Raw genomic sequence first — 25827 nt, 5'->3', positions numbered from 1 at the left:
CACCAGCCACCAGTTACCTGATGGTAAAGCCCACAGGGCTCCTGCTGTCACAGACAGAGTGGAGGCACTATAATGTGGAAGAGTCCACACTGAAATGTTATTATAAAAAAATAAAAAAACATAAATATGTGTTTTTGTTTTTTTCATTTTTGTTATTACACAAACATGCTAGAAATGTCTGAAAGACAGATTAATCACTACTAACACAGTATTTTGCCACAATGGCTCAAACTATAGGTTGTTGAATCAGACCTATGAGTTGTGTGTTTTTGGTATTAGTTGGGGACCAGTTATGTCCAAAAATTGCTGGAAAAGGATGCCATCACTCTGGAGGTTTGGACCAAAAATGTATTAAGCTACACTTACAGTGTGTGCATTACACATGCAGCTGAACTTCGACAGGTACTTGGTCTACTTTCTTCTAATATTGAAATAGCAGCACGACACGACGAGTGACGTGGGTCCGAGTTCCACGTCCACCCGCGGGGTCGCATCCTCAGGGGACCCGACGCGACGAGTGACGTGGGTCCGAGTTCCACGCCCACCCGCGGGGTCGCATCCTCAGGGGAACCGAGGCGACGAGTGACGTGGGTCCGAGTTCCACGCCCACCCGCGGGGACCCGCGGAAGTCCCGGTGGACGAGGATTTCGTGCAGTGGGAAAGAACGAGGTATCACGTTCGGTTCGGTTTCTGTTCTGTCCACTTGGCCAGATGGCCGGGCAAGTGTGCTGTTTCCTCCTCTTCCTCCTCTGCGTGGATCCTCAGCAGGTGCAGGGCACAGGGATGCACGCCCAGCGTAAGTACACGAGCGTTCTGAAAATATGAAAAAGGGTATATTCCTAAAGCGTTGTTGGTTTATCTGCAAGATGTCCTTCATTATGTTGAAAGGTCCCTGTGGATAAAACACATTCCAGTATTATTGCATAAATAATGGCTTGTGATGGAATAATTTATTGTTGTATGTGACACATAAAAATGCAGAAAATGTGAGGCGGCAGCTGAGTGGTCCCGGGTGCCGCTGTAGGCTCAAGGCTTTACAAACACACTTTTACAGTCACTGTAAACACCAAGACCATCCAGGTCCCACAGCAACGGGGTTGACAGATGGTACACTGACAACACACACACCAACACACACAGTCACACATACACATGCAGACACACACAGATGCACACACACTCACAAAAACACACACATACACAAATATACTAAACCGCCTGTTTTTTCATGCAGGGGTGACTTTTTCAGCTCCAACTATTCAAACCGACCACAGCAAGTGTCCCCAGTCTGTGGTAGAAGGGGAACAATTTCCAGGTAGAAAAAAATAGAAAACAGTACAGGCCAAAAGTTTGGCCACACCTTCTTTATTTTCATGACCATTTACTTTGGTAGATTCTCACTGAAGGCATAAAAACTATGAATGAACGCATGTGGAGTTATGTACTTGAGTTATGTAAATGGTCATGAAAATAAAAAAGGACACATTAAATGAGAAGGTGTGTCCAAACGTTTGGCCTGTACTGTATATGTATATTTTATAAGAATTATAACAAACTCGTGTTAAGCGCAAGAGACACGTTTCTGTTTTTTTCAATAGGATTTTACATCATGTCTCAATTCCACATCGCTGAGTTGGCCAGAAGGGGGATCGTGAGAAGGGTGGTCGGGACGACGCCTTTTCAGGAGGCATTTAAATTGGGGTTGGATTTCAACTTCAGGGTAAATACAAGGTGGGTTTCATTTCGCCTGCCGGCACCTTCATTACATTCATTGTAGATTACAAGACATTATACTTTCACTATAAAAACTAAACTAACAAGCGACAAAAAGTTACTGAACAGAAACACAGTCAGTTCAAATAAAGTGGTTATATAGTGACAAAATGCTTAGTTTAATATGACCAGAATGTCAAGTCATTATGACATTGTCAAGGCAGTCACATGACATTTTCATGTTGTCAGTCACGAGATTTTAGTCTATTTTAGTCTGAAAATGTTCAAATCCTTTAAGTTACACATTATTTTGTGAGAGTCATTCATTGCAAGAGACAGGACATGTAAGTGAAAGTGGCATGTGGAGACGCTACCATGATCTAGGGGACTTCAGTGGCAGCTCAGGATTTGAACCCAGAACTCTTTGGTTATAATTCCGCTTCCTTAATTGCTAGGACATTGATTTCAAAGCAGACCCCGTTTTTTTTATTAATTTACTGCTGTACTGTACATGTACAGGTCTTTCTTATTTGGCCCTGTGAAGGCCCTGGGACGTTTCTGTTAGGCCACATACAATGAAATGTGTCCTCTGCTTTTAAGCATCACCCTTGGTGAGCAGTAGGCAGCCATGACAGGCGCCTGGGGAGCAGTGTGCGGGGACGGTTCTTTGCTCAGTGGCACCTTGGCGGCTCGGGATTTGAACTGGCAACCATCTGATTATGAACCCATTCGGCTGCGAAAAAGACTAATGACATCAGCAGTAGCCTGCAGCAGCTCATAAGCAATAAATGTTCTCCCTTGCAATGCAACATGGGACATACATAGCGGGGCAGTGTTGGCCTAGCGGTTAAGGAAGCGGCCCCCTAATCAGAAGGTTGCTTGTTCGAATCCCGATCTGCCAAGGTGCCACTGAGGTGCCACTGAGCAAAGCACCGTCCCCACACACTGCTCCCCGGGCGCCTGTCATGGCTGCCCACTGCTCACTCAGGGTGATGGGTTAAATGCAGAGGACAAATTTCACTGTGTGCACTGTGTGCTGTGCTGCTGTGTATCACATGTGACAATCACTTCAAAAAAAAAAAAAAAAAAATACATTTACAATTATGGCATTTATCATATGCCCTTATCCAGAGTGACTTTGTTCTTCTTGGATTTACCTCCTTGAATAGTAAATCTGCCCTCTGCAGGACTCGTGCTGTGTTGTCATTGCATGCTGAATCCAGGGCAATAAGCACGTCTGGGGCTGGCCATCAGGTTGTACAGAGCATTTCTAAGCAGACCCCTTAGTTCTCAGGGATGATACATAGGATGTCCAAAACGTGAGCAGATGTTGGGTTTTTGGAGTGGTTTCATTATACCGGTATTGTCACAATATTGTAATTAGGCTGGGACAACATGTCCACATCATCAATTGCATCGACGCAAACAAATATGTTGACGCAAAATATGCACGTATACACGCTGGACCCAAAACACACTGGCAAGCAGCAGCAACGAGAATAAATTTCAACAGTGCAAGAATTGCGATCCTTCATCAAAGTTATGTTATTCTGTAATTTGTAACTTATACTCGATGCTGGAGAATGCTATAAGAGGAAATCTACTGGGGGGTAGAGCAGTATTTCCGTATCGCAAGTGGGTGTGTATGATGCCCAATGTAAAAACTGTAAAAACCTGGCCAATGTCTCAGGCTACTCTTGGTTCTCTGTCTAATACACATGAAATCAGGATATGGGCAATGAAAAGTGGATTTGCTTTTCATGGTGCTGGCCTGTGATAAAATCCCCTGCACCCTCAGTTGATCAGATCAACTGTTAAATGAAATCACATGACTCTGTGACTTAAGCAATGCATGGTAAAACTTTTTTGTGTTTCCTGAAAAATGTATGTTGTTAACATAATTGTTAAATTCTGTTAGATGAGGAAGGACACCATGGTGGGCTGCTGGTTCTTTTTATGAATTTTTATATAAGCAATAAACCAAGAAAGCCCCTAAGTTTACATTGTTAATTGGTCTGATTTTTTATTAAATACGTCTCTATGACATTAATTTGCACTTATTTTATTCTTGGATTTTGTTTTGTAATTAGCAGTTTAAGTGCAATAAACATGTATTGGAATTTTAAGAAATTGCAATTTTTTTTCATTGAGATATGTAAATTAGATAGCAGAAATGGCTACATTAGTCAATTAACGTGGAAATGATTGATAATTGGATTGAATTGATTTAAACTGATTATGAAGAAAATATTTTTGGATTAATCAGTGCCTCATAAAAATAATTGTTTGATTAATAGAAAAAAGAAATAATCATTTTGCCCAGCCCTAATTTTAATGCATTTTCTAATCATATCTCATATTTCAAATGTGCTGCCCATCTAGGCTACTACCACCCCAGTAAGTTATGGTTGAATTAAATCACTATAATCAACTTATAATCACTGCTATAATCATCCTCTCCAATATCTGTTACAAGTCTGTTACAAATATGGCAGGGTAGAGGTTACAGGGATGAACAGTTATTATTAGTCCATCGCTGTTTGTTTATGGGGGAATACACCCCCCCACACACACACACACGCACACACTTCTCTCCTTACTCTCCTCCTCTCTCCTCATGTGATTCTGTTTTCTCTGTTTTTCCAAATCCCCTATCATCCTGACCTGTGTACCCCCATATGTAATGTTTGTGTATATGTATGGGCAGGTTGATGGCCATTTGTTTGCTGGTACATCTCATCTTCTCAGGTAGATTACTATTGCAATTGCATGGAAATATTCTATGTAAAATGGCACCTATTTTACCCAAATTAGAGAAACAGGGAAAGAATAAGAGTGGGAAAGAGAGAGAAAGAGCAAAACGTAAACTCCAGATAAGCAGGGGGAAAGCAGAGGAGAAGAACACCCAGCAAGGAACCAATCTAAAATGTTTTGACCGGCATGGCATTACCCATTGATAATGTACAAAACTGTAGATCATTATACGTAATCGCTTGCTTGAAGTAGTAAAGCATTTGGTGTTTATTTAACATTCCCGTTACAATGTGCACAGTTTGAACAGGCAGTTCTGAGAAAGTAAATTTGATCTAACTCAGAGAAACAAATAACTAGAAACAAAAAAAAGAAACAAATTAATTTTACAATGTAATGGTCGCTAGATAGAAAAAAAATACTGTAAATATAAGATTTCTAAAGATTTCTTAAAAAGATTTCTATATATAAAAAACAAATAATGAAATTAATCCACACAAACCCTTTGCTGTGTTTTGGTACTTTCTCTGTCCATGGTTCTGATTTAGAGGGCATTAAAGACAGACAGACAGACAGAAAAGACTGGACCATCTTTTTCGAAATATGTTAATGCTTTAAATTAATTTCTTTTGACATGAAACTCTGTCAAGTTTGAGGACAGCTAACATTTTTAAAGCTGCAATGTAGTGAATAATATATAAAGCATATCTAAATTTGATTACATTTCAGGTCAGCCTATCCTCTTGGGCTCCCTGAGGAGTTTGCATTCATGTCCATTTTTCGTATGAAGGGGACAACCATAAACAAGACCTGGAATATGTGGCAGATGCAGGATATGGAAGGGAACCAGCAGCTCGCTGTCAGGCTGAATGGGGAAAGCTTGTCCCTGGAGTTTGCCTATATAGCACTCGACTCCAGCAAACGGACAGCCACATTCCCCTACTTGCCATTCCTGTTCAATTCACAATGGCACAAAATCTTGCTGGTCATTAGGAAAGGATCAGCCAGTTTGACGGTGGACTGCAAGGATGTTGGCTCCAGAATTCTGCAGCCCAGAAGCAGAGTTAACCTGGACGGTTTCACCCATATTGGGAAGTTAAAGGATAAAGCAGGAAGTGCAGTTCCTGTGAGTTCTCATATACATCTTTTTTTCTCATGTCACATTTTCCAACAAGTAAAAGGAAAAATCTATTTATTCGGGTAACTGTGTAAATTATATGAAGTCATTTATATCAGTGTAGAATTTTGTTTAAATGGCATGCCGATACGCCAGACCAGATTTTGACGGGTATGTGTAAACTATAACAGGGTGGTTCTACTCCAGTGACTGACCTCAGAGGAAACTAGTTCAGTGTGAAGGTACTTAAATGAAGTTTCTTCTTAATATATCAAAGAGGAGGCTTTGTGTGTATTCTACTATCACAGAGTACATGTAATAATATAACTGAAATCCAAATCAATTTTTCTCATAACGGCTTACAGACTTAAAGGCTGCACACGGTCTCCTAAAAGTTTATACATTCCTCACCTAATTGTTTTTTGGTAAAAATCTCCCATGTTTTTGTCCCTTATTAGTATTTTGTCCCTGTATTAGTTTTGCAGTAGACAGGAGAGTGATTTCATCTGGGCTTTTTGTGGTCTCAGTTCGAGCTTCAGTCCATGCTGATCTTTTGTGACATTGTATGGGCGCAGAGGGAGACCTGCAATGACCTTCCAGCACAGACAGAGGTGAGACGTGACGTCAAGCAAATATAACATTACCTGCTTGTTTTATCGCTGTTGTACATAATTTAACACAAATAAAGAGCCATTGGATCTCAAAAAAGTAAAATAAAAACACAAAACTCCACAAATGTTCACAGGATTTAGTTATGTAGATCAGTCACATGAATACAATTATTTTGTGTTTCTTGCTTTGTTACCATTGCATTTTAATACTAAAGCAGATCCACTTTATGACCTTATATACACCAGAAACACAGAGTAGAGCTGGATCAGTTTCCCCATTTACCGGGCTTGGGACCGGTACCAAGAAATGCTCCGGCACATGCGTCCGCAGTGGCTGAGTTATAGTTAGATTATATATAACAACCTAAAATATGCCCTTTGACCTTGTAACAATAATCTCTGTCACTGCACTGATCAATACACGTTAGAGGTCTCTACTGCTGAAAGAAACCGTCTAAATTCCTCAGGTCTGTAGAAATTCCCGCTGAAAATTTGCCCGGTCCTGTGACCTGTCCTGGGTTCCACCCCCTGAATTCCACCTCTGGTCCACCAATGGCTCCTCCTGAACCCATCCTCATGAATAAACACGAGTCCGTCACAGTTATGCCGCCGGTCACTTTTGTGGAAGTGGTTTTAGTCGGTGGTTTGGTTCTGGGGGGTCCATCCACCAGACAATCCCAGAAAAAGGAAACTTATTTTGGGAGGGGGGGTTCCATCCAGCAGGGGAGACCATGGCTGGGGCCGGGGTGTGTGGCTGCCCGCTCTGGGTGCTTTTGTTCGGGATATTTCTCATTTCTTCTGCTCAAGTAAGTTTTTTCCTCATGTTTCCCTGTTTCTTATAGATCACTGATGCAGATTTTGAGGTGAGCACTAGATCCTAATCGCACCCTGGGTTAAATTAAGACTGCTCTTTAATGATTTATCTGAGGTTTATATAGTGTGCATGCAGATAACGCATGCAGAACAGTACCACATGATGACAAACTACTGGTCAGATGCCTGAAGTTGGATGCATACTGTGTGCACACCGTTTGGTTGGCAAATTTCAGCATAAATCATAAATAAACACACCTGCACCTTTTCTAAAGCAGGTGCCTCCATTTCCCTCATGTGCATTTACTGAAATATACATAGACATATATGCATATATGTATAAACATGCCCTAAATACCTACTCTGTCTGACGTACCACTGCTTACCTCCGTTTTACTCCTATATTAAGACCCACCTGAACTGCACCTGCATGTGAATGATGAATGTGCTTTGCTTCAGTCAGTTTGGTGAATAAATATGCATATTTCTTTTTTTCTTTATATAGAGAAATGGGGGTCCTGCCGGCCCACCGGGTCCTCCTGGTGTTCCTGGAATTGATGGCATTGCTGTAAGTTCATTGTTCATAGAAATACTAAACAGAAATGATTGTTGAACTTCATTAAAAAAACTCGGTTATAATCTGCTTTAAATACATATGTTCCAGGGGGAGAGAGGCGATGATGGAGAAGACGGCCCTTCTGTAAAATCAATTCTTCATTTCTCATGATGTGTGTCTGTGTGTAAAGTGCTATTGTTAATATCTGCTTTGTGGCTTTGAACGGTCCACCTAGGGTATTGATGGAGACGCTGGCAAACCCGGTTCTGCTGGATTACCTGGCCTGCCTGGAGCCGATGTGAGTCCTCCGACCGCTTCCTCTGTCTTCCACCCACATTTCTCTCCAGTGCTGTCATCTGCGATGACTGGCGATGCCAGTTCTCCTGCTCATTTGCATTCGCGCTGACTAATTAAAGTTCCAGAGAGGCGTAAAATGCACAGGGAACTCTTCCAGCTGGTCAACCTGAGCGGAGCTTCCTGAAGGAGACAACAGGCCTTTTGTTTGAGTTGGGAGAAGCAGGGCCTGGACTTAATTAACTGCTGTTGCCTGCCAAAATTGAAGCATGGGTTAAGAAAACAAATCTACAAAAGGCTCTGACAGGTACGTCCTCAGAGTAAGAGCCCGGAGAGAGCAGCCCAGCTCGGCGCAGGAAGAACTCTTTTATGGGAAGAAATATTAGGTTTCCTTTTTTGTCAATGAGGTATAAAATCAGCACAAATGTGAAAATGGAAATAAAAAAGGGTGTTGATGGGGTATGGGAACCCATTGATTAATAACATGTTTTTGTACAATATTTTTTTTATATCATTAGCTCAAGAAAGTGATAATCTGATGAGATGAACAGTCTTGAAACAGTGATGGCAGATTTGTGCCAGACGGATGGATGGATGAAACTTGCTGGTTTATCTGGACAGTTGGAGTATTTGTTTTGTCCGATGGCGTCTCTTGGAGAATCCTCAGATGGATGCGGACTGATGGCTGTGAATGGGCTGTTGTTTGCGAGCCCCTTGTGGAATGTGGCTTCAAAGTCTGAAAGCCATGTCTAAGTGACTTTTTACTTGCTGCAGAATACAAACATTCTTTTAACTTTCTTAAATGTGCTGAATCTTATTTGCAAATAAGAATCTTTTTTTGTATTTAAATGACATATTCAGATTTCACATGCACCTCTTTTGCTTGTACAGATTTTTGCTGAAGGTGGGGCAAATGAAAACTGTAGAGCTCCTCTCAATTATATATTGGGAATATTTCATGTTTTAGGGATTAAATGGAGTAAGCTAATGCATAATATCTTACATTTGCTGATTGCATTATATTATCAATCAAGAACATTTATTGTAGCTGCATACTACACTCAAGCATCAATACAATTATGTAACTCAAAGTGCAAGTAATTTTTTTTATGTACAAGAACACAATATGGGAAAGGAAACAAAAATTTTGACCTCTGCAGCAACAGTCCACTGGGAAAAAAGCACCACAACCTGCCTGACCTTAGATGACTTGTTTCTTGTGATTAATTAGTTCCTTTTTTTACAGGGACTGATGGGCCCTGTAGGGGATTCTGGCCCAGATGGTCTCCCTGGACAGAAGGTGACTGCCTAATGAGTTTTACTTTTGTCTGGTATTTAGGGCTGGGGGACCAACCCATTGTCCAGTGTGCAGAATGTGCAAAGCAAGTTCTCGTGACCAATAAGCCTTAATCCTGACTGCGCACCCTGTAATCTCGGAGGGGAGAGTAGCCCCCTAGACTTTGTATTAAGATATTATTGGAGTGCAGGCCTGAACAATACAGCCCATAGTTTCCAGGCTTAATTAATATGTTGCCGTTCTCTTAATGAGCAGAATGTGTTCTAAAATAACCCTCTCAGCAAACCCATGACACAAGCATATGGTCATTATTATTATTCAGTTAAACAGCCAGCACTTTCAGCACCACTATTTGGCAGAGAGTGTCAGAGGCAGACATTGCAAAAAAATGGAAGTTAGAATGTGTATGTTGAATGGCACTGGGTCATTTTTTCGTGATTATTATGAGAAAAGTCCTCATATTGGGGCCACAGCAGCATAAAAAAATCTTTGATGCCTTGACACATGTCAGCATTCCACTGCTAATGTCTTAAATAGTCCAGAGGCTGAGATTCTGTAAACGTTGCTGATTTGGGCTAATCCTTTCCACTCTTCTTTAGGGAGAACCAGGAAAAAATGGTCCTCGTGGAGCAGCAGTGAGTATAAATGTTGTCCCTGTAACGTCACATTATGATGAATTATCATTAGTTATAATTAACGTTTATTCCTTTGATCCTCAGGGCGCTGGGCCAGATGGGCCCCCTGTAAGTATACAGTTTAAAACTGTCTAATTAAGAAGCGGAAAAGCAGGGTTACTGTGAGAACTCACCACACCACTCCCACTGTGTACATGAGCAGGGACCACCAGGGCCAGGAGGACTTCCGGGGGAACTGGGAAAAGTTGGACCCCCTGTGAGTCACTTCTACACGCACACACACACACACACACACACATTGGTAAATGAACATGACTTTCAATTTTTTTCTGACAGCTTCCCTGGTAAACAGGCTGTTGTGGTGCTCAGCATGGTGCTTGTATAATGAAGGCCTCTCCTCAGCACATAATGTGGGAACAAAACAAGGCAGCGTAGTGCCATGTCCAGTCACCCACTACAGTCTGGAGGGGAAAGAAATCAGCTGCCTTTTCATTTCCCAGGGATCCAGACCCTAATACCGGGTCTTTATTCTCTACACTTTCAGAATGTCCCTCTGGGAACTATGTTTCATTCCTCTTCAACACTAGGTTAACATTAAGTTAATTAGGTTAAGAGGAGTTGTGCTGGATTGAACATTTCAAATGTTTACATATTTTTATGTGTTTTATGTGAAGATATATGTTTTTAAAAAGCATTTAAAGCTTTGACATTTTTATTTAATCACACAGGGTGCTATGGGTGTGAGAGGACCTCAAGGACCCCGTGGGCACCAAGGGCCCAGAGTGAGTGTCAGCTTATTTTATATCCACTCAGCATAGGCTTTAGGCTCAGTTAAATTGTTGATTTGGGGTTTCTTCGCAGGGTGCTACTGGCATGCAGGGGGGCACAATGGAGCTGGTAAGGACATTTATTGATCTTATTGTATTTTATTACTCTGTCTTGATTGTGTTTGTGTGGGATAGCTCGTTGTTCAAATTAATCCTGCTGTTTGAGTTGAAGGTGCATGTATTTGAATGAGTGAACACAGAAAGAAAGAAGGGACGGATTGAATGCATGGATGAAGTTACATTTGGAATCTAAGTAGAATTTGACAGTTAGTTTGACAGAGCTACACTTGGTTAGGCCAGTTTTGCTAAGCAAGGAATGGAATCACAGGCAATTATGAGGCAATTATTTTCTTTAGCAATCAATACTGAATTTTTTATTTTTTATTCATTTGTTCTGCTGAGTGAGAAATGCAATGCCAACAACAATGCTGATGCTAATGATGCTAGTATAATGTTTTATTATTAATGTTTGCAATTGTGTGATCTTGCGCATATTTTTTGAAGGGGATTGCAATGAAAGGGAATTTAGTTAAACATCATATTTTGTAGAGCAGGTTAAATTAGCTTTTTATGCAGTGCACATTTAAAAGATGACATAGCACACTAAAAGACATTGCTGAAACCAGAATAGTAGACTGTTTATGCATGTTCTACACAGTTACTTATTCTTTAGTCATATGGAATATGCATTTTTTCTTTACATACATTGCCATTTGGGGATTTGAACTGAAATCTCTAACACCAAGGTGTTTTCTTTGCTTAGTGTCCCAATGCCTGCTCAGCTGGGCCGCCAGGACACCCTGGCCTCCCAGGTATGAAGGTGAGTCGAGAATGTATATTGTGCCGATAAATGATAGGTAATCAGTTTGCAAACTAGTCTTGTTATTGCAGAGGTCAATTGTTATTTTTGGTCATTTAATATGAGCTATTATTTGTTTGCTGTTTCAACAGGGTCACAAAGGAGTCAAAGGAGAAGCTGGAGAGCCTGGAAAACAAGGACACAAGGTATGAGCAGTACAACAGTATGCAAAATGAATAGATATGTTATGGATAATACATTTATGAACTGTTATTATTTTGCCATTTAATGCAGTTGTACAAGTAGGAGTCACATAGATTGCAGATTGTATCTGCATGTAATAATTCATATACTTTCCTGGGATCTCTTTAAAAATCAAAGAGGAGTGTATCATTTTTTTCTTTAATTCAGAAGCAGTTAGTACATTTTACAATGATCAATCTTTAAATCATTATAACTAGATTTTCTGGGCTGTGTAATTTATGTGTTCCCCATCATTTGTATCTGTTCATTACCTTGTTTGTGCGATTGTGTATATCGAATGCATTATGCTTGACTGCTGAGACAAAGCCTAACAAATATGCCTGAAGCTTTATCAAATTCTGTGTTATGAGTTGCATGCATCATGTGTGTCACTGCTTCTCTCAGGGTGAAGAGGGAGACCAGGGAGCGTCTGGAGAGGTTGGAGCCCAGGGTCCCACGGTGAGACCTTGCTTTATGCTCTTTTATCCTCACATCATTTTAATTGCTATAGCAGCGTTTATTCTGTAAAATCTTGAATAAATTTCCATGTTTATGTGTCCTCAGGGCCCGCAGGGGATTCGTGGAGCTACAGGAATGATGGGCGCCAAAGGTGAAACGGTACGAAAGTATCTCATAAGTATGGATTAATGGGATGCATGGCTCTTGTTGACTTATTGGCATCTGTTTATGAACTGCGTGATGTTTTCTCGCAGGGTCTCCGTGGTAATGACGGGGAGCCAGGACCTCAGGGTGTCCAGGGGGCCACGGTACGTGCTGCACACCTAATTATTACCCTGTGTGTTTGTTACAGAGTGTATGGGGAACTGTGGTCCATGGAAATCGATGAGAAACAAAGGCACAGGGTCTGTGTTTGATTGCCATGTGTGGGCTTATTGGCTTTCTCTTTGCAGGGAGATCAAGGGCCAAGGGGGGTAGTGGGAGAGAGGGGTCCCAAAGGTGAAGCGGTAAGACCTGCAATCCTACAAAGCCAAGACGCACTGCTGTCTGATTGAGAACATTGATGAGTTCTTATTCCACTGGTTGATTTTTCATTTCTGTTTTCCAGGGTCTACAAGGACCAAGAGGAATCACAGGCCTTCCCGGTCCAAAGGGTGAAGCCGTGAGTATAAAAAACCCTGAACCCCAAATCTGCAAGGACTGAACATGTACACAGAGGTGCATCTGTTGGCATGGCAGAAAAAATGTCTCTGTTGATATTCTGATGTGTGGTCTGATGTGATGTCTCCAGGGTTTACCAGGCGTGGATGGCCGCGAGGGCATTCCTGGCATGCCAGGCGCTAAGGTAGATTGCTGATCATCCTGGGCTACAGGTTGGGTTGAGATCTGGCATCATCTGACCTCTAGAGAATTATGCTTTATTGCAGGGTAATGCAGGGAAGGCCGGTGCTCCTGGAGAAGTTGGACTTCAAGGACTTCCTGTAAGTATGACATGCCACAGTACCCCACTCTGTTCAGAGCTCACATCGAAAAGTCACCAATTTCTGAACTCAGTTAAAAAACCTTCAAATAAATTATTCAGCAATAAAGTGTTTAGTCACTAGAGGCCTTAGTTTGTTTCATTGTCAGATTAGGGTAAAAAATAGGACATTTTTACAATTAGTATTGCAGTTTGACCCAAAAATAATGCCCCCCCACCTTTAATTTACCAGAAAACGGTTTCTTGTAAACCAGAGCTTGTTTCTATACAGAACATAAAACCATTTAACGATAATGAATGCAAATAAAATACTGCTGTCTCTCTGTAGGGTCTGCCAGGAGTTCCAGGGCCCAAGGGTGCGGGTGGAGAAAAAGTGAGTGTTTAAGCTCAAACAATCTTTTCTGCACTCACCAGAAACACAGACCTTAGAGAAATAATTCTGCAATGTATTAGAGGAAAGCCTTCAAAAATGAACTTCTGTTTACATTTTTTTAGGGTAGTGCTGGACAGCCCGGCCTCATTGGGACAATGGGGTCAGCGGGTAAAAGTGTAAGTTACTGCGAACCTGTGTTTTTTTTCACATTACATGGTTCTTTGCATTTAATGTTTGCTTGACCCTTTGTACCTCACTCTCACGTCGGTTTTCAGGGAGAACGTGGGAAGCAAGGAGAAGTAGGACCTTTAGGACCAATCGGAGAACCAGTACGTGTTGTTTACTCCTTTGTCTGCTCTTTCCTTTCAGGTGCTTTTAGGTGAAGTTTGTGATCCGTAATCAATATATTCTCCTCAGTACTTATGATAGTGATAGGTAGACAGGTTTAATTTACTTTACTTTATTTTGCAGACGCTTTTATCCAAAGCGACTTACAGGAGGAAAACACCAGCAATTCTCATTCGATTTCTATAGATTTTGAGTTTACAAAAACTAAGAGCCCTGATAAGGCCTAACTTGTCAGCAAAGAGCATGCTCGGAGATTGTTAAAGTGAAGTGAAGTGAATTGATTGTCACATGTGATACACAGCAGCACAGCACACAGTGCACACAGTGCAATTTGTCCTCTGCATTTAACCCATCACCCTGAGTGAGCAGTGGGCAGCCACGACAGGCGCCCGGGGAGCAGTGTGTGGGGACGGTGCTCAGTGGCACCTCAGTGGCACCTTGGCGGATCGGGATTCGAACCGGCAACCTTCTGATTACGGGGCTGCTTCCTTAACCGCTAGGCCACCACTGCACCTAAGTGCTAGACAAAGAAATTTTTTTTTTATATATATATTATTTTGTGCAGGTTTAAGGTTTAAGGCTTTGAGGCTTGAACAAACTGAGACATGGAGACAAGTGCTTTTGAAGGGAGTACAAGGAAAATGTTACTAAACATTTTTTTTTATTTTAACATTGGCATAATGTCAGTTACAATATGCTGTTTTTTTATATATTTGTGAGTGCTGTAAAAATGCTGTAATTATCACAATAGTGTATTCATTTATTCATTAATTAATTAATTTGTCTATACTGGTCCCTGAAATGTTTGCACAGTACTACGGGTGTGTAAAACATCACAATACCATCCAGCCAAGGTCTGGCCTGGTAATGATGCTTCGCTGAAGAAGTTCATCATCTACATGATGTCTATTGGCGTTTCTACTGGCAGTATGATCCATTTTTAATAGTTAATATTTTTCTCTCCATGTTAATTAATTTTTCTTTTTGTTCCTCAGGGTGACAGAGGAGGACAGGGACTCACTGGACCAGCTGGGAAACCAGGTGCTAGAGTAAGTGTGTTTGTGTGTGTCTGTGATAATTTCTTTCAAAATGTAGAACGAATATGGACATAGGGCTTCCAAAAAATGTATATCATACTAAAATGTATGTGTTGTCCTGGACCTGATTGTGTTCTCACAACTGAACGTCAGGATAGGCAGTTAACTGCTTTCAGTTATTGTCCCCAACCAGACACAATAACAAGGTGCAAGGTAATCAAATAAAAAAATCATTTTAACAACAGCAAGGCCCGGAAAATAGATTGCAATATAAAATTGTTAAGTTCTGAAGAAGAAATGAAAGATGAAGAATTTGAGGAGGATCCACTGTGATGGGGGGACAGTCTGGGAATGCTGGAATTCCATAGAGCTCGGGCCTGAATGGCTATTTTCACAGTAAGGAGAGAGCTGCCCAACAAGCAGCATATTGAAAGAGGTCTCTGTTTCTCCAGCATTCCTCCAACAGTGAGGCTTGGATCAAAGGGAGACGAGAACCATGCCCACACACTGCTCGCCCACACCACACACACACACACACACACACCCTCAATCAATTCCTAAGGCACAAACCTCTTTCTCTGAAACAGTGGTTCTATTAATTGAATTATTGGTGGATCCCTAACCACATAGACCCCCACCCCACCTAAAATTTTCATCTTTGCAAAATGAGATCTTTTTGTAATAAGGCAAAACTTGGGTGTCATCAGGGCTCAGGTGCAGAGAGATGAGCTCTTCATGAAAGAAAGGTCCTTTTTTTGGACTGTAATAACCCCAGAGGTCTCCACACACATCCTGTGTGCTTAGAATATTCATGGAAGGTTCATGGTGCAGAGCAGCGCTTTGTTTTTAGTACATTACAAGTCTCTGATCGTATCTAAATGCCGATATCCATTTCACCTGCAGGGGCCTAAAGGTGATCTCGGCCTGCCTGGACTTCCTGGACCCTCCGGCCTTCCTGGAATTAAGGGTGACAGGGTGAGACGAGAACTTTCTTCACTAATCTCACAATGGGTCAAGTTGCCATAAAATGAAAAATAGATCATCCTTGTTCATTAAATGTTTTTTTCTTTACAAACGAGTAAATCACCTGTCACTCTAAATTGGATATATATTATTGTCCTCTGACATGATCATTTAAATTAATGAAATTATTATTTTGCTTATTAGTATATCACTGCACAGAATAATGACAATCGATTATTTATCTTACACCTACAACACTAAATACAAAAGTAGAGTATTGTTAAAATAATTAAGTATTTTATTAATTGTGAAGATTTTCTGGCTTCTTGAGTTGTTCTTTTTTAAGTTTGTATATAATTTAGGAAATATCAAGAGATATTATTTTCTCATCATCTCACAGGGTGAATCTGGAGAACCTGGGCCCAAGGGAGAACAGGTATGAAGCACAATCAAGAACATCCAAGAACAACATATGCAAAGTGCAAAACCTTTGACACGTCTTTTTTTTTTGGTTTGTTTTAGGGAGGTGCAGGTGCAGAAGGGAATCCAGGAGATAAAGGCGATGTTGTGAGTTCAGTCTGTACTGTTTAAAAGCCTGAACTAATTTCACAGTAGTTTTTAAAGACTTTTTCTAGTGGGTCCTGATCATCACTTTGTCTATGGTTTCTTCTGACAGGGAGAAGCTGGAGAGCCAGGTCCTAAAGGAGATGTGAGATTTATATTTTTCTAAAAATATTGTATGTACGGTTAGCTAACAGCACACCTAAAACCATATCATATTAGGAGAAGTTCTGCCTGACTGTGCTTCTCTAGGTGTCTTCATTTCTGATGGTGCTTTTTTATGTTACTCCAGACAGGGAACCCTGGAGAGCCTGGCAACAGAGGCCCAGAGGGCACCCGTGGGCAGCCTGGGATTGAGGGACCACCTGGCAGTCCTGGACCTCGTGGCATGCAGGGAGACCGGGGCTCTCCAGGACCTCGCGGGTCTCAGGGCCCAGCAGTACGTGTCACCCATTAAATATGTCCTGGTGTCATGAAAGAAAGTGAAGTGATTGTCACATGTGATACACAGCAGCACAGCACATGGTGCACAGAGTGCACCTCCTGATTACGGGGCCGCTTCCTTAACCGCTAGGCCACCACCGCCACAAAAAGTAGTTCCCTTTTCCGCTGATGTTAAATATCCATTACAGACTGGTTCATATTAAATATTTTCCCTAAAAAGCATGAGAATCCATCAGGATCACATCACTTTCTGCAAATGAGAATGTTTCACAGTGACAAAATTAATGCGCTTATGGCAGTGGTGGCATAGCGGTTAAGGAAGCGGCCCCGTAATCAGAAGGTTGCCGGTTCGAATCCCGATCCGCCAAGGTGCCACTGAGGTGCCACTGAGCAAAGCACTGTCCCCCCACACTGCTCCCCGGGTGCCTGTCATGGCTGCCCACTGCTCACTCAGGGTGATGGGTTAAATGCAGAGGACAAATTTCACTGTGTGCACCGTGTGCTGTAATAATTTAATTTATAAAGTAATTTATTATTACTTTATTATTATTCTCATGTTGTACTCACTCACTCACTCACTCACTCACTTTCTGTAACCACCTATTCCTTAATAGGGTCACAGCTGCCAGAGCCCTCAGCCAGAGTGGGCACCATCCCACCACAGGCCACTCACACACCACTCACAATTTTTAGTCGCCAATTCCCATGGAGTCTAACATATATCTTGCTGGCACAACTTTTCTGTCTGGCTCAGTCCATCATGTGAATGTTCATGAATAAAGTGGTACATGACTGGCCAGGACAGTCAGAAAGTCTATCTTAAAAAACCTCATTCACTAAAATGCCTGTTTTCAACTTCCGCAACTGCTCTGATGCAGACCTGGCTGGTGGAACACTGAGGATCCACTCAATCATTTAACACACTTTTTAATAGCATATAGTAACAAAAATACATAGAATCACACACTCTCTCTCACACACATATATGTAAATATAATATATACACACACACACACACACACACACTTTGGACTAATCGAAAGTTAATACTGCTAATAGTTATAGAAAAGGCTAGAAAGCATCCCTGCTTCATTATACCTGACACATGAAGAAGTTGCCTGTGTTAATTGCTTGTTGTGTTTCTAGGGCAAGGAACCCAGTGATCAAAACATCAGACAAGTGTGTATGCGAGTTATGCAGGGTAAGGTTGTCACATTGCAAAAAAAAAAAACGCCCTATATTGTTCAGGGCGTTAGATGTTCCTCTGCTCCACGCTTTTGAACACTGACACCCACATCATTAGACCTCTGGAGGCGGTTTGGAGATGTTTAGTAGGCTACTGTGAAGGACCGAATGCGTGGGGATGTGAACTTTTCCTCCGCTTTTGTTTGTTTGCTAGATGAAAGATTCCATTTGATTCCTGTCCTGATCTTCAGAAACACTCACAATGTCTGTTCCACTCATCGTCTGGCTCCATCTTCCATTCTGGCATCTGCTCAGAGTCATGACTTTTTAATACCCCCCATGATGAAACATTTATTTAGCCTACAGCAGAGTTGCACTTTTCTTTCTTTCTTTCTTTTTTTCTTTCTTTTTTGTGCATCTGTCCCTTGAAAAGTCTACAAAACAGTTTACCCAAGTACGCACCACATAGATGGGGGTGGTTTAGTAGCTGCTAGTGTCTGAAATCACTGGAGAAGTGTTAAGGCCAAGGTCCACAGCTAAATGTTATCAGCATTTGAATAATGGAAGAAAGTAAAAATGACTTCTGGCTTCGATTAGCTACAACAGAATCCACTGAAAGATTCTTCAAAGTCAAACTTACTGCAAAACAGAATGTCAGGAAACTTTCTCAGTTGTGAATGTTGCTGTTGTCATGCATTAACATTTTCAAATTTAAGACACATTGTACATAAGAATGTATCAATCGATTTTGGATTTCAGAACAACTGGCCCAGCTGGCGGCCAGCCTGAGGCGACCTGAGTCTGGTGCAGCTGGTCTACCGGGTCGGCCTGGACCACCTGGTCCTCCAGGTCCACCAGGCGACAATGGTTTTCCTGGACAGGCTGGAGCCAGAGGACTTCCAGGTCTCAAAGGCCCTCCTGGACAAGTTGGATACAAGGGACCCAAAGGTGTGTCCATTTACCTGCCTGTGCTCTGCAGTATAGAGTTGGGACATAACAGAATACATGTAACTAATGCTGATATATCTTAAGAATACAAATATTATATATATAGTCTAGCATCTCTATTCAGTGTATGTTACATTTTGCAAGGAAGTATTTACAATAGTTACATGATTAATAAGGACATCTTAATATTGACCATCGTCAATAAATAATTTTCATGTTGACATTTTATTCATGATGCAGATATGAAACAACAAATTAATCACCCAGTAATATTGCAATAGTTACTGGGTTTTACACATGCATTTCAGACATGTATTTTACATTCTGAATATGTTCTGAAACTGAATATATTTATGGTAATGTGTCTGTTTTCAGTCATTTTCTTTCCCAACACTCTTTTCAGGTGAAATGGGAGACAGAGGTGACAGAGGACCTACAGCACGAGGGTCCAAAGGCATGCCAGGACCTCCTGGTCTTCCAGGTATGCATTTATCTGATTAAAACCTAATAGTAATGGCAAATACATCAGCAATGGGAATGTGTTTAATGCTTAACTAGTATAAACAGGTCCCTTGCCAGCTGAGAATAATGCAGGATGCACAAAGGAACAGGGAGCTCTGGAGGGTCACAGGCTGGAATGCATCATAAAATATTTACCGGGCTCCTTATGTTGCTGAAATTGCTGTCCTGTGAAGGCCAGCTGAGAGCAGCCTGCAGAATAGATGCGTCTCACCCCTGACCCAGCTATGAATGAGAGTCTCATCACCTGATATAAGGGTCCATGGTTGCCTGTGACACCATCTAGTGGTTCACAATAGGGTTGAATTTTTCAGCAGAAGTTGGGCTACAAAACTAAATTGGAGTGGAATCTGTAACTTGCTTTGGAGAGGCTGGAAGTATTAGAGGTCAAGGTGGCAGTTCTAATCCTTAAATAATAAAGACAGTAGAATTTGACAGTGAGATTTGATTTAAAATAGTGACCAGATCTCTCTCTTTATCATGTGATAGGTGAGCCCGGCAAGCCTGGGTATGGCAGGGATGGACGCGATGGTGAGAGGGGTCCACCTGGACAGTCTGGCCAGCCTGGTGTTCCTGGAGCTCCAGGGCCAGCCGGCCCCAACGGCTACTGTGACCCTTCCGCCTGTAATCTACAGGCAGGCGCTGCTCACCTGGACACCAGCATTAAGGGGCCTGGGGGAAACTGAGGGCCGTGGATTGAGACACAGAGGAAGGAACTGATGGACATTTACAGTCCTGGAGTACATGCCATTCTCACAGCTTCTCCACAATTCAGCTACAGTCAGCTTGCAATGTTGTGAGAATGATCCATAAAGTGCAGACTGATAAAGATCTGTAGAAGTGCTCCACTTCAGATGCAGAGACTACACTTGTGATATGATTTAAAAAAACATGATGTTTTTCATTCTAGAATATGAGCAATATATATTTTTCATCCCACTGTTCCAAAGATTTTTTTTTACGTATTCTTCAATTCCTGACAGAAGATTGAACCAGGACATTTATAACCATAAGCTGAAACTAAAGTCAACATTCAAAAATTATCCTGGAGATTTTTTCCTTTTTTTAGCCAAAATGCCTCTCGATGTCTAATATGTATACCAGTTTACTATCAAGTAACTCATACAACCAACTGCAGAGAACCTTCCTGTGTTAGCAGTTTGGACATGGTTCGATGAAGAGAGTGTGTATTGTGAACTATGGAAAGCAAAAGTTTTAAAGGAAGCCATGTCTTGCTATAAAATATACAGATTAGCTCAATGTGAATTGTGATTTGGGTTGTTGCTATTCTCACAGCGGTCTATTGGAAAGAGTCCCATTTGAAGCATTCATGCAAGACAATATGTTGTGCACAGTATGTCTATTTATTATATTAGGTTATTATGTGAGAATGTCAAGGAACATTGTATGTAGATATTGGCAGGAAATATGTGAAAAAACTACAGAAAATAATAAAAAACATGTTCCGTATATTTTCTGTTGTGCAGTCTGGGACATGAACTTCATAGCCCTTCTATGTGACGTTATTTGCTGATGTCACTATTAATACAGTTTGCACATTAAAGAATCTAAATTCTGTGAAAATGTTATTTCAAACCAGCAATAAAGAAAAGAACTTAAGCTAAACCACAACAACAGTTTATTAAAGTTCAATTAGCAGGGTGAGACATCAGCATGTAGTAGGTCAGTTTGTAGAAGTAGCCCACAGTATGTCAAGCAAAATGTATAAAATTACAAAAGCCAAGCAATCCATCGATCATAAAGTTGCCATACTGCAAAATGTTTCTGGAAACTTTAGCTGCAATTAAATTAATTAGAAGATAAATTAAGCCCTGAACAGGAAGCATACTACAGAAACTATAAAAATGTAAAATGTCCATTTTCATAGTAAAAAAGTGATGTGAATGAAACATCCAGATAAACAAACTCTCATCTCATTCACAATTAACTACAATGGACCATAAATGCCTTTACTTTTATGGTAGAAAATGTAAACAAATATATTCTTCATTGTTTTAATTGAAATATAAGGCTCATGATGGTTAATGCACTTGGTATAATGATACAATGAAATTGCAATTTTCCCCTTTGTAAACCTCTCATGTCTAGTTTGTTCTACATTTGCACACTTACAAAGTCCAAACAAGTCAGTTCAACTGTAATATTGCCTTAAAATAAATGGTATTAAATAAAAAAGGCTGCCAATTAAACGTGTAGCTAGGGACACCGAGTTATTGTCAAACATAACAGGATGCTCTAGAACGTAATATGAGCAATGCAATGATTTAAAAAAAGGTCAGCTACATATATTGTAATAAATGTGTTGTGGGTGTGGAATTTATCACTGTAATAAAAACCAGGCTGTCTAAAAAGGCAAATAGTGGCTATACATTTTTGCATGGAAAATATTATACATTTAAAAATATGGATCATGTTGTTGAGGTCAATGAACATATCTGCAATACATGCAATCACAATATATATATTTAAAATAAACACATGTAATATATTCATTTGGATCTTATACAATGTCATATTAAATTCTGAAATATTTTCAGAAACGCTATTTCAGACAGCAGAAGAACATTTGATATTCCCTCTATATTGGGATAACAAACAAAAAGTAAAACCTTATTTTTTATCATGCTTATAACTGAATGTGTATATTCTACAACCTTTGGTTTTTGCTGATTTAAATAACTATTAATTTGTAATATTAACACGTAAATATAACCGAAAAAGTTTATTTTAAACAATACCCCATCACTCTATTATGATGATGGGCTAAAAAACACAAGCAAAACAATTAGCCATATTTTCTATGATAAGTATGCAATTTCTTATGCAGTCAATTAAAGGGTAAACAAACTGAAAAAAACAAAACAAAAAAAAAAACATGTGTAACATAACACAATTCCAAAAAAGAATATGTGAAAAAAACTGAAAAGACTGAAAAAACATTTAGATTTACAGTTAAGACCAGATAATCTGCAGCCTATCTGCATTGTTCATGCTAGAGTACATGACTATAATATTTGTATTTAAATAATGAGATGCATAATATATATTTTTGTTTAAAATTAGAAGTGTAGAAGTGATCTGTTAACCCTACCCCTGACAGTCTGGTGGTGTGGTGGCTACGTGTTCAGTACAAATATCCTACAGCCACAAGGGGGACCCTAACAACAGCAGTGGTGCCGTACACAGACACACACAAAAAAAATGCATCAGGCCAAAAACACGGTAATTCAGGACAAATGGTTGACAGATATTTTATTGTACATGGTAGAATTTAAAAATGAAAAAGCTTAAAGAGTTGCAGCTTTGAGGTACCATCATCATGTCTGATGATCAGCACACACACACACACACACACACACACACAGGTTTTAGAAGTAGAGTCCCTTAACATGTCACTTGAGCCACATATGAAGATACAGTCATCAGAGCATCCAGAGAACTGGTCTCCTCCTCGTCACCTGTATGACCCTGAGTCTGCATGACCCTTTCAACATTGCATGTATGGAGGTTTGAAAGCTTGTCAAGCTAAGCTCTTCTGTCTCTTTGGTTAAAAAGTGCACAGAGGATATGAACAGAGAACCCTGGACAACGCTGCACAATGTCAGTGAACTCACATAACTTTAACCATGACAGAGGAGCCAGGGGGCCACCGGAAAGCCACATGTGACGTTAAAAGCCCTTTCAACTTGCATTTTGTCTCTAAACATCCTACGTTTGATGTTAAGAAGGCAAAAGCAGCGAGGCACTAACAGCTTCTATGTTTACATCGGGCTGGCTTCCGTACAGAAATCTCATTAGAAAAATTGAGCCTGCAAGAACATGCAAATCTCCATAATGAGCTACTGTAAATAAAAATAATCCCCCTGTCTAATCGCGAGTCCGGCAGATCAAATCCAGTCTTAAGACAAACGTATGCAAGTATAAAAGGGGATGTACAGTACAGTGATGTGGAGCTACGTGGTCACTGAATAAACGTGAAACCGGCTTGAGCAAAATGAATATGAATGTCATGTTCATATGCTTTACAAAATAAAAATAATGACACAAAGAAGAAATCAAAGAAATTATTCAAGTATGTTTTGTTGAAACAAATGGACAAGCAACCTTATAAATATCATGAAGCACAATGTACCTTGGATGACAGCTCATAAATCCCCAAAACCCGTGTAGTCAGGCAACCCAGCGGTTTGCAGGGAAGAGTTTCTGACAAGCTTCCTGGTAAACAAGCAGAAGTCATTGTTCTCATCCGTCATCCAAAACAACTATCCTATCGTCGCCTTGGACTACAACTCATGCTGACGTTAAATCAAATTAAACCAGAAATACACGGCTGAGCTAGGCGCCCTAAAAACCACATTGGAATATTTTCAAGATTTACATTTAGAAAACTTCAATATTTTATTCCCTTTTCTAATAATCCATACAATTCCTAATAATTATGGAGCAAAGATTTATCTCAAGAACACACACATTACATAATGTGCCTTAAATGAGCGTAGTTGAAGTAAATTTGTTTTGTATAATTAGGAATTCACATTTGTGGCAATATTCACAACATTCAAAACGATTTATATTTTAGTGGTATATTGCCCAGCCCTGCATTAACAAACAGACATTCAGGAAATGATAATACATCAACAGACGGGTCACAATCATTTCAAAGCCAATAAAAAAAAAGTTTTCTTATGACAGACAACATTTCACATTCAACCATATATCCTACAAGCAACAGGACTTCTAAAATATGTACATTTTCAAATACAGATCCATGCTACATTGTATGATTGCATAGCTCCATCTTTGTATAGCTGAAATTACTAAAAAAAAAAAAACATTTATAAATTACATTTTCAAAGTAGCTTACATTACGTCTTTGTTGAAACAGAAAAAAGTTTATCCTGATGAAAATAAAGCTGTTAGTTTTTGCACTTATGGTCTTGATGAATTTGTCTGGAATGCACTGGATCGTCAATGTAAGACAGCAATGGCAAATAAGTTAGAATATCATAAATAAACGTTAAATAATCAATCCCAAGTCCTTAACACAATAAACACCCAACCATTGTTACATGGTAAAGATACGGTAACTTTCACCCATGTAAATGCATATTATGTTGAAGGCTTTGCAAGATGGGCTGTGTAGTCCTTCTGAAATAAATAGTGCAAACAGTGAAGCTGTGCACCCTAGCCGCTCCGCCGTGGGTGGGGGAGATGAGGTTGGCAGTCACTGGGGTCACATGTTCCACGTGGCCCTGTGGGTCCCTGAGGTCCGGGGGGACCGTGGGTTCCCACACCAGGCAGACCTGAAGGATGAAGAAAGCTTTTTCTTGTGATTGCTTTTTTTTTTTTTTTACCACTGACCCAAGATAACAAAAACAATTCTTAAGTCATATGGCAACTCAGAACATATGCCTGAAAAATCTATTTTTGGCATCACTTTTTAAAAAATATCAGTGGTCATGTTAATGTTTGATAATCAGAATTACAGAGATGATCACATATTCTGAGTTGACTAACCTCTAAGATTTCTCAATAACTTCTGGATAAAAAAATGCTCTGATCTTATGTTAATGCTCAATTTCCGTGTGTATATTTGGATTTTATTGGCTGATGTTGCATTGAGATACAATTTAAAACCCTGCAAAAAATATTATGTAGATGTAGACCACAATTCATGCATGGAATGAGTGTGGTCTCAGTAAGCTCAGTTCACTGACTTTTTATTCATAACCACAGCCAATAATGTAATTATTGCTACTTCTGTTGACTGAAGACAGTTTTGGAAAGACCCTTAGGTGGATCAAATATGGTGTTCATTGAATGTTCTAAGTTGTGTCTCTTTGCTGGTTCTGCAGTGATATCAGGATTATAGATAGGAAGTGCCTGAACCCGCTTCCCTTAACCGCTTAGTTCTACTCAGGGTCATGGCTGCTGGGGAACTCACCTGGGGTGGGGCGCACACTATTCACTCACACACTCCTACAGACAATTCCGAGTTGCCAGATCACCTAATGTATATGCTTTGGTGGCAATGAGAGGAAACTGGAGAACTCGGATGAGACATATGCAGACACACGGAGCGTGCAAACTCTGCCCCCACATTGTCCGAGCCCATACAACACTAGTAGTTGTGAGGCCACATTGCTAACCACTTCTGGAGATAATGCTCCAGACAGAGGCAAAGAGACACATCCCCACCCTGAGTCCAATATCCGGTTACCTAATTAGCATTTAGCATTTATAGATAGTAAGCGATAGTAATCAAGTGATATTAAAAAAATGCAATTGTAGATTCACACTCTATGGCTACATAGATTAATTTGCTACCTAAATG

General features: G+C 40.4%; 2 protein-coding genes across 7 annotated transcripts in view; one reads left to right on the top strand and one right to left on the bottom strand.

The window, feature by feature from the left end:
* Positions 1–631: 631 nt before the first annotated feature.
* col9a1b (collagen, type IX, alpha 1b) lies at positions 632–21610 on the top strand. Of its 2 annotated transcripts, XM_028989268.1 has the most exons (36): positions 632–796; positions 1235–1315; positions 1599–1731; positions 5194–5590; positions 6109–6209; positions 7513–7573; positions 7670–7705; positions 7797–7859; positions 9102–9155; positions 9752–9787; positions 9872–9895; positions 9990–10043; positions 10516–10569; positions 10649–10684; positions 11378–11434; positions 11566–11619; positions 12062–12115; positions 12221–12274; positions 12370–12423; positions 12568–12621; positions 12723–12776; positions 12906–12959; positions 13042–13095; positions 13423–13467; positions 13590–13643; positions 13743–13796; positions 14811–14864; positions 15756–15827; positions 16216–16251; positions 16338–16382; positions 16492–16524; positions 16669–16815; positions 17967–18021; positions 18765–18953; positions 19357–19434; positions 19962–21610. In XM_028989268.1, exons 1-36 carry the CDS (start codon positions 712–714, stop codon positions 20156–20158), a joined length of 2763 nt encoding a protein of 920 aa, XP_028845101.1. In that variant the 5' UTR covers positions 632–711; the 3' UTR covers positions 20159–21610. The 2 variants fall into 2 exon arrangements, with proteins under 2 accessions (XP_028845101.1, XP_028845100.1); XM_028989267.1 differs by lacking the exons at positions 632–796; positions 1235–1315; positions 1599–1731; positions 5194–5590; positions 6109–6209 and adding an exon at positions 6842–6998 and having other exon boundaries at positions 7511–7573.
* Positions 21095–25827, bottom strand: part of LOC114795692 (collagen alpha-1(XIX) chain) — a 118987-nt gene continuing 114254 nt past the window's right edge. For all 5 annotated transcript variants that reach the window (XM_028989256.1, XM_028989260.1, XM_028989257.1 and 2 more), the window contains one exon: positions 21095–24796. In XM_028989256.1, coding sequence (XP_028845089.1) covers positions 24678–24796 — 119 coding nt within the window. In that variant the 3' untranslated portion in view covers positions 21095–24677. The remainder of the gene's footprint in view (positions 24797–25827) is intronic.

Source organism: Denticeps clupeoides, chromosome 8 (genome assembly GCF_900700375.1).
Source record: "Denticeps clupeoides chromosome 8, fDenClu1.1, whole genome shotgun sequence".
NCBI classification, from domain to species: Eukaryota; Metazoa; Chordata; class Actinopteri; order Clupeiformes; family Denticipitidae; genus Denticeps; species Denticeps clupeoides.
Note: the sequence above shows the minus strand (reverse complement) of the source record. Positions and strands in the feature narration are given on the sequence as shown.